The sequence below is a fragment of the Choloepus didactylus genome, chromosome 27, assembly GCF_015220235.1.
Source record: "Choloepus didactylus isolate mChoDid1 chromosome 27, mChoDid1.pri, whole genome shotgun sequence".
NCBI classification, from domain to species: domain Eukaryota; kingdom Metazoa; phylum Chordata; class Mammalia; order Pilosa; family Megalonychidae; genus Choloepus; species Choloepus didactylus.
In genome coordinates this window covers 5,401,477-5,410,368 of record NC_051333.1, presented here as the reverse complement: position 1 = coordinate 5,410,368, position 8,892 = coordinate 5,401,477, and the positions used below count along the sequence as shown (strand labels likewise).

The following is an 8,892-nucleotide window of genomic DNA, read 5'->3' as shown; positions in this document are numbered from 1 at the left end:
CATGCCGTGGGCTCTTCTTCAGTGAAGGTGTCCTCTTGTTGTTGCCTTAATATGGACTCTTCTGTGGCCTTAGAACTGTAAATTTGTAAGATAATAAATCCCCTTTATAAAAGCCAATCCGTTTCTGGTATTTTGCATAACAGCAGCATTAGCAAGCCAAAACAGATGTTAAAGGTGGGGCCCAGACTAAATAGCATTTATAGTGCCATAGGTAATTATAATCTGTATCTAGCATGGAGTACCAAGGGTCTGGGTCATTCATTTCTGAGAGCTCAGTCCAGTCCCTGGTGTAGGGAGACGTCCTGGGGACTCTTCTCTGTATGGGGTTTGGTATCAAGCCGGGTCTATGACCTAAAGGCATAGTAGGGTCAGTCTAGCCAAATCTTGCTGCAGCAGATGTGTAGCCTTCACCAGGAGGGGAGGATGTTCTGAAGAAAGGGGTCAGAAAACTCTCTTGTTGAGCTCTTTGTAGAAATTTATTGTCCCTGAATCACTCCAGTTGCAGTGGACTCTCTTCCCCATGTTACAGTTCTCCCTGTGTGTGTATTTGTGACACAGGAAGGGAATATGATTCTAAGCATTAAGCATCATATTTTTGACACACAGAATGATTTTGGCTGAGAAAGAAGCCCAGAGGAAGAAGAAAGAGGAAGGAATGGCTCTTTCCCAGGTAAAAGTCATATTCTTGGTTGATTGTTCTACCTCTACTTCCTGAAATGTCGGTTATTGGGTTTGCTCATCTTCTCTGAACCTGAAGTGTTCTGCCAGTCACATTAGCTTACACTCACTGAGTTTTCCCTCCATTCCCCTCTTCTCCACGCAGATTGCATCTCACTGTGGACCAGTAACATGGAACTTGTGAAGAGGCTTCAGTGGGGTGGGGCTGGGTGAGGTTGTCATGGGAAGAGTTTCACACCCAGGCATGGATGGAGGTGGGAAGTGGGCCCTGTGCTGTCAGGAAGATTGGCAGCAGGGATTGTTTAGGGAAGCACATTTGGATGCCCTTTCTATTCTCTGTAGACCAGCATTAAGGAAACCGCACATAAAAGTGATGTATTAATGTGCACAAAAACCCAGAAACTCTGGAAAAGGAAGACTGATAAGGGGAAACCAACTCTTTTTGATTTATAATGCATTCAAAAGTAAACAAGTAAATCAGTGTGTTTCTGGCTTCAAAATATTAATGATATGGAATAGAATGGAAAGCTCAGAAATAGACATCAGGATAGAAGGTGTTTTGCTCCATAATCTGTTTTAAGATATGGAATCAACCTAAATGTTTAGCAATAAGAGGTTCTTCAAATCATTCACAGCACATCATCCCCTAGAGACCAAGGTGTTGTTTCAGAGACTCGTGCACCAGCTGTTTAGGTAAAAATGATTATAATTTAGCCAAGATGTAGGAGCACAACTTTCTTTGTTATCAGAAGGGACGGAGCCAAATTCTTGTTCCACTAATTGTGATTAAATATTATATTTCTTTTATTTTAAATACCACATGATGTGTGTATTTGTTGTAAAGCTGCAAACAATGATGCTGCTTAGAAAGTAACATCTCCTTTCCTGTCATGGCCACCATCATCGCTCTTCATCTCCGTCAGGAACCACTCTTGTTGGTTCTCTCCTGTGTAAGCCTTTTAAGAGTACGTTTACACAATGTTATGTGACGTAGAAAAAATTCTTCCGTGAATGTTTTATTGTGATATTTTATTCTACAATTTTTACAATTTCACATGCCATATGTCTTGGGGTATTTTTCATGTTAGCAAACACAGAAATAGGTTGCTTTTTAATGTTCTTTTTATATTTTGAAAATCTGGAAATAATGGTTACCCTTTATGTATATTTCCACTTTCCAACTACTTGTGAGTCTAAGTGGTTTTTCATTATCTTGTGGACATGTACATATAAAATGGAGTTCATACTTTGCTCAGTTTTCCTTTAATGTACTTTTAGGAGCTGCTTTGTATTCTATAGTTTAATTCTTTACATAAGCCCTGGAGTATATTTTAGTTTAGAAATTTTTTTGTGTGCAATGCCATTCTGACACTAGCTACCCAGATTTAGTGTGGATTTCCCAGGTTGAGTTTACCGTCTTCCACAAGACTGCCCTCACTTCAGACACCAGCCCTAAGTGCAGGGATTCCCACTTCTGACCAACTGCCTAAAATTCAGGGATACCCCTCTGTCTTCTCAGGTTCGATAATTTTCTAGAGTGACCCACAGAACTCAGTAAAGCACTACACATAGGATTACAGTTTTATTATAGAAAAAGGATACAAAAAAGAACCAGTCAAAAGAAGAGAAGCATGAGGCAAGGCCCAGAGGGTATCACGTGCAAAGCTTCCAGTGTCCTCTCCCTACGGAGTCAGGATGTGTCACCGTGTGAGCACAATGATGTATATTACCAACCTGGAAACCTCACCTGAGCCTCAGTGTCCAGAGTTTTTATTCGAGTTTGATTATGTAGGCATGGTTGACCGACTCATTGGCTGTGTGGTTCACACCAGTCTCCAGCCCTGCCTCCCCTCCTCAGAGGTTGGACTGATATCACCTAGCTCAAAGTCCTAACCCTAAAATCACAACGTTGGTCTTTCTTTTCCAGTTTGGAACCCCCCACCCTAAGAATACAGATTTGGCCTCCCTACCCCAAGCCATCTCCTCAGCATACACTGTCAGGTATGGTGGGGGGAACACCATAAATAACAAGATGCTTCTATCACTGAGGAAATATTAAAGATTTAGAGGATATCGCCGAGGATCCAGGGACAGAGGCCTGCCAAGTCTTTCATCATACAACACAGTCAAAAATAAGTCTCCTTTCCCTCAGGTCCTCTGCTTTTTCATCCTGCTTTGGAAGGCCTTACCTTCCAAAGGCCATACCTATTACATGATTACAAAACATTATGTACTACTAATGATTATTGTTTAAAATTATATTAGTCTGTTTCTGATTTGAGTTTTTTGTGTATATCTTGTATCAGCTATTATATTTCAGACATCTTAAAATTTCAGGTTATATACATAATAAAAGGATCATGTGTAGTTTGACAAGCCTTTCCTTTTTTTTTCTTTTTTTTTTTTGCAAAATTATGTTCAGTCTCCTTGACTCAGCAGAGACTTTTGTTTGAAATTCCATGTTTCTTTTGCATTTGGATTTTTCTGAATTTCTGTAGTTACTGAGATCTTTATATTACCACATTTCCAATAAAATTTGTGTTTGTCAGTCTTTGATCATGTCTTTGTTATGTCCTTCAGTAAAATTTTTAAATTTCTTCAAATGGGTCTGGAAATGTCTTCTAAATAGAAGTCATGATATTTTTGTTAATGGAAATGCAGGCTGTTTCTTGTTTTGTTTGTATTGTTTTGTTTTCTGCTCTTGAAGAACAGGAATTATTTACAATATGTTATTAGTTTTTACAATCAAAATATGTTCTCGTGTTTTTTCTAGGTTGTAGTCATGTCATCTATGAATAATAATGCCACTTTATTGACTGTTTTGTTTTCCTTGCTTTTCCCTCTTCTCTGGTCCTGGATCTAGAATCCTGTAAGAAGTGAGTGGCAGGAGCCCTGGTCTGCTTCTTGGTCTCCCCTGACCTTTACTGGAAATTCAACATGAATTTTAAGTATCTAGTATTTCTTCAAGGATCAACTTCTATGATAAATCTTTTCTTTCCATTTTAGTCTTTTAAATTAATTTATTACATTAATAAATATTTTTATTTTGAATCATTATTTTAGTAGTTTTTTTTAGTGTTTTTATCATGTTAATGTTTATTAATTAGTGTTTTGTTAGTTACAAAAATATGAAATTCAACACTTCCAGAAACTGGAAGTCAGCAGAACCCAGAAGAGAAAGGACATCAGCATGTGACATGAGGCAAGGATGCAAGCCAAGGAACCCTAAGGATCACTGGAAGCCAGCATTGGAATGCAAGAGTCGAGGAGAAAGCAAGCCTTGCCATTATCTTGATTTTAGACTAAATCTGTGCCAATAAATTCCTGTTGTTTAAGCCAACTCATTGAGTGGTATTTGTCATACAGCCTGGTAAACTAAGATAGACGTTTCAGTATATGAAAATCAGTTATTAAATACACCACGTTAAAAGAATGATGGAAAGAAAAAAACACATGATCATCAAAAAACCTTTGACAAACTGCAATACCCCTCATGATAAAGAAACACTCAGCAAACTAGGAATAGAAGGGAACTCAACCTGAAAAGGGGCATTCATGAAAAATCCACAGCTAACATCATACTCAGTGGGGAAGGACTGAAAGCTTCTCCCCTAAGATCCAGAACAAAACACAGATGTCCACTAATGGCACTGGTCTTCAGCACTTAACTGAAATTTCTAGCCAGAACTCTTAGACAGAAGAAAGAATAAAAGGAATTGAAGTTGGAAAAGAAGTAAAACTATCTGTGTTCACAGATTACATTTCTTATATAAAGCAATGGATAAAGAATCCTTGAAACTATTAGAGCTAATAAATTCAGTAGAATTGCAAGATACAAGATTAATATGCAGAAATCAGTTACATACACTAGCAAAGAACAAACCCAAAAGGAAATTAAGAGAAATGGAAATGGTTCCATTTAAATAGTGCCAAAAAGAATAAAACACTTAGGAATAAATTTAACCAAGGAAGTGGACGACTTATACACTGAAAACTACAAAACATTGCTAAAAGAAAGAAAAGAAGACCTAAGTAAATTGAAAGACATTCCGTGTTCAAGGATTGAAGGTTTAGTACTGTTACAATGTCTGTATTCTCCAAAGGGGTCTATAGATTCAATGCAATCTCTATCAAAATTCCAATGGCCTTTTTTGCAGAAATGGAAAAGTAGATCTTAAAATTCATATTGAGTTGCAGAAGACCCTGTATAGGCAAAACAGTCTTGGCAAAACAAGAACAAAGTTGGAGGACTCAGACTTTCTGATTTCAAGATATACTACAAATCTGCAATCAAAAATATTTGGTACACAGCCTCTTCAAGATCATCAACCAGTTTCATTACTCTACCCCATAAGGTCAACACCCCTTTACAGCACATGGAAGTTAAAATGGTCATTGCCTAGATATCCCTGAAGATTGAGAGAATGATTAAATGAGAGACAGGAGGTGTAACTGAGAAATTAGAATTTAACAAATGATTATGACTGCTGACTCATTATACAGATATTTCTTTTTAGTTTCTAGTGAATTAAAATAGCTAGTAGGAAATACCTGAATTTGTTGAACCATAATCCAGTAGCCTTGATCTTTGATAACGATTGTATAACTATATACCTTTTATCGTGTGACTGTGTGATTGTAAAAACCTTGTGACTGACACTCTTTTTATCCAGTGTATGGTTAGATGAGTAATAAAATAAAGACAGATAAAATAAAGGGGGGGGGGCGGAATGAGGGGTGTGGGATGTTTTAGGTTTTCTTTTTTATTTTTATTTCTTTGGAGTAATGCAAATGTTCTAAAATTGATTGTGGTGATGAATGTACACCTATATGATGATACTGTGAACCATTGATTGTATACTTTGGATGGATTATATGGTGTGTGAATATATCCCAATAAACTAGCATTAAAAAAACACTGTGTGGTACATATTGACCAGTGGAATAAAATTGAGACTCCAGAGTTAAGCCCATAAATCTGTGGTCAACTGATTGTTAAGAAGTGTGGCAAGAACATTCAGTGAGGGAAAGAATAGTTCCTTCAACAAATAGTGTTGGGACAAATGGATATCCACAGGTAAGAGAATGAAAGTGGATCCTTAACTCACCTCTTATAAAATAAATTAACTCAAAATGTGTCAAAGACCTAAGTGTAAGAACTAAAATTATAATACTGTTAGAAGAAAACATAAGGGTAGATCTTCATGACCTTGAATTTGGCAATGGATTCTTAGAAATTACACCAAAAGCCTCAATAAATTGGACTTCATCAAAATCTAAACATTGTACATCAAAAGACACTATCACAAAAGTGAGAGTACAACCTATTAAATGGTCAAAAATATTTGTAAATCATATATCTGATAAGGGTCTAACATCCAGAATACATACAGAACACCCTCAATTCAGCAACAGAAAGGCAAACAACCTAATTAAAATTGGTTAAATGATTTTAATAGACACTTCTGCATAGAAGATACACAAATGGCCACCAGGTTCATGAAAAGATGCTCAATGACATTAGAGAAATGCAAAATCAAAACCACAATTAGATTTCTCTTCAAACCTGCTAGAATGGCTGTAATCAAAGGGAAAATAAGTGTTGGTGAAGATGTGGAGAAATTGGACTCATCATACATTACTGGTAAAATGGTGCATTGCCTGTTGAAAATAGTTTGGTATTTCCTCAAAAAATTAAACATAGAATTACCCTATAAGCCAGCAAGTCCATACCTGGGTGTATACCCACAAGAGTTTAAAACAAATATTCAAATAAACACTTGTATATAAATGTTTATAGCAGCTATTCACAATAGACAAAATGTAGAAAGAACCCAGTGGCCATCACTGGGTTATGGTGATGGAATGTTATTCAGCCATAAAAAGGAATGAAGTACTGATATGTGCTACAATCTGGATGAACCTCAAAAACATTATGCTAAGTGAAAAGGGACAGACACAAAAGGTCACATTTTGTATGATTCCGTTTATGTGAAATATCCAGATGAGGTAAATCTATAGAAACAGAATTAATAGTTGCCAGGGCATGAGGGGAGAGCAGTGTGGAGAGTGACTACTTGTTGGGTATGGGGTTCTCTTTGGGGGTGAGGAAAATGTTTTGTAATGAGACGATAATTGTACAACATAAATGCTACTGAATTGTACATTTTAAATTGTATGTTTTGTTAATATCACATCAATTGACAAAAATAGTAATATAGTTTCCTCCAGTTCTCTTTATTGGATCTGTCAAAATACTTCAACCAAATCAATCCTTACACACCTCTTCTTTCATTTTGTGTGAAAATAAGAACACTCCCCATGTCCATTTGGTGAAATATGTTTTTCATTTTAGGAAGTGTTGACATTCCAGGATGTGGCCATAGAATTCTCTCAGGAGGAGTGGGAATGCCTGGACCCTGAGCAGAGGGCTTTATACAGGGACGTGATGTTGGAGAACTACAGGAACCTGGTCTCCCTGGGTGAGGACATGCCCTTGTATAACTTTGCGTTGTCTCTTGGGATGACCCTGCCCTGTTTCACTGAATTTCAAATCCCTGATCTTAAGGGAAACATTGAAGCTGTGTTCAGAAATGAAAAGCTTCGTAATGCTGTGTGTAGACTTTAACCTTCCCCTTTCTTTGGATGATCTGCAGACTTCATCCTATTATTCCTGGTTCCAGAACTTGAGGAGGCATAAAACCTCATGGCTGGATATTCTCCAGTTGTTACTAACAACTACTGTGAAGTCAGTTGACAGATCTTATGAGTCCCATTCCTACATGAGAAGCATATCTCAGTCTTTTAGGTGCTCTGCCTGGGTCTGTGGGCAGAGCACATGGCCCCTTCTAAGGAACTCACAAATTCTGACCCCCAGGATGCTGAGAATGAAACTGTCTCGAGAGCTTGACTGAGAAGTGGACCTAGATATCCTTCTGGTTTTGTGGACTGTCACAGTATCTCTCAGGGGCAATGTGGCCGTGTTGATCAAATATACTAAATGACCATCCCCTGTAATTGTAATTCCTACAAATTACACTGTAGGAATTTGTCCTAGGGAGAACATTGCCCAAGTTCACAACCTCATATCTTTGAAGCTGTTGATCAGACTATTGTTCATGCCATTGTTCATCCATGTGTGTGCCCTGTTCATTCTTCAACAAATCAGTTTGGACACATCCTATTGAAAGAGCTTATGAAGTTGAATTATGCCTATATTTTTTTAGCTCTACCCTAATTGTTTGGCGTTAAGCCACTGGTGCTTTCATCTGCACATTTCCAACTATTTAAAATGAACTCTTTTTGTATTCATTTAATTATCAGTTATATTTTTTTGATGATACTCATAGTGTTCTTTGTTTTATATCTGTAATTTTGCAGGGTTGTTAAATCAAAGAATGGATATTTGATTTCTTTTGCAAGATTTCTTTCTCTAATGTTTAGGGTTATGGCTCAGCAGCAGTTCCTCTAAAACCTTATACAACCTCCAAATTTTTTGATAAGATAGTTAATTATTCCATCTACTGTTTCATGTGACTTGGTACCTACAGTGAAAGTACATTTTTCTCAATAAATCTATTGCATTTTTTAAATTGGAAAACCAGATATCTTGAGAATATACCTTTTTATTAAGTATTAGTCCCAGAAATATCATTAAGTCGATTTGCCATAATCTGTTACATAAAGATACATTGTGTTTTCTATAGTATATGTTAAGTTTTTTAAACCAAACTTGTTGGGCTTAATTTGAATTACACTGACTTTTAATTTTTAGGTACAGATGCTTTGTTCTAACAATTATTCTCCATATCCAGATTGATCATGTCTATCTTGGCATACTAGGCTAATATTTAAGTATCTTACTGTATTTTATAGAAAGCCAATTTCTTGCACACCAGGTACTTTCTCACCACTGTTGCTTATAACACTGGTGTTTTCCGTAGAATTTCTAAAGTCACATGATTAGTGACACACCTCAGGTCCCGTATCTCCCTTGAAGCGCTTCTTCCTAAGCCCCTGAGACTTGCTGTGACCTGTTGTAATCTGTATTGCCTGAGTGGACATTACAGACATGTTATTTTTGCCTGCAGGCCCAGGTTTCAATCCCTGCTGTCGAATTGACTTTATGTATTAAGGATAAATACGAAAACCCTGTAGACCCATTGTTTTTGTCTGAAAAATTGTGATAATTGAGCTCAAGAATGTTTAAACAAG

The 8,892-nt window shown here is 37.0% G+C and overlaps 1 protein-coding gene and 1 long non-coding RNA gene across 3 annotated transcripts in view; both read left to right on the top strand.

The window, feature by feature from the left end:
• Positions 1–623: 623 nt before the first annotated feature.
• Positions 624–8,892, top strand: part of LOC119521300 (zinc finger protein 677-like) — a 34,090-nt gene continuing 25,821 nt past the window's right edge. For both annotated transcript variants that reach the window (XR_005214332.1, XM_037819417.1), the window contains exons 1-2: positions 624–670; positions 7,034–7,160. Coding sequence is in view for 1 of the 2 variants with exons in the window: in XM_037819417.1 (XP_037675345.1) it covers positions 656–670; positions 7,034–7,160 (142 nt within the window). In the remaining variant the exon portion in view is untranslated. The remainder of the gene's footprint in view (positions 671–7,033; positions 7,161–8,892) is intronic.
• Positions 678–4,018, top strand: LOC119521316. Its single transcript, XR_005214333.1, has 2 exons — positions 678–2,679; positions 3,542–4,018. It is a non-coding gene; the product is annotated as an uncharacterized LOC119521316 (long non-coding RNA).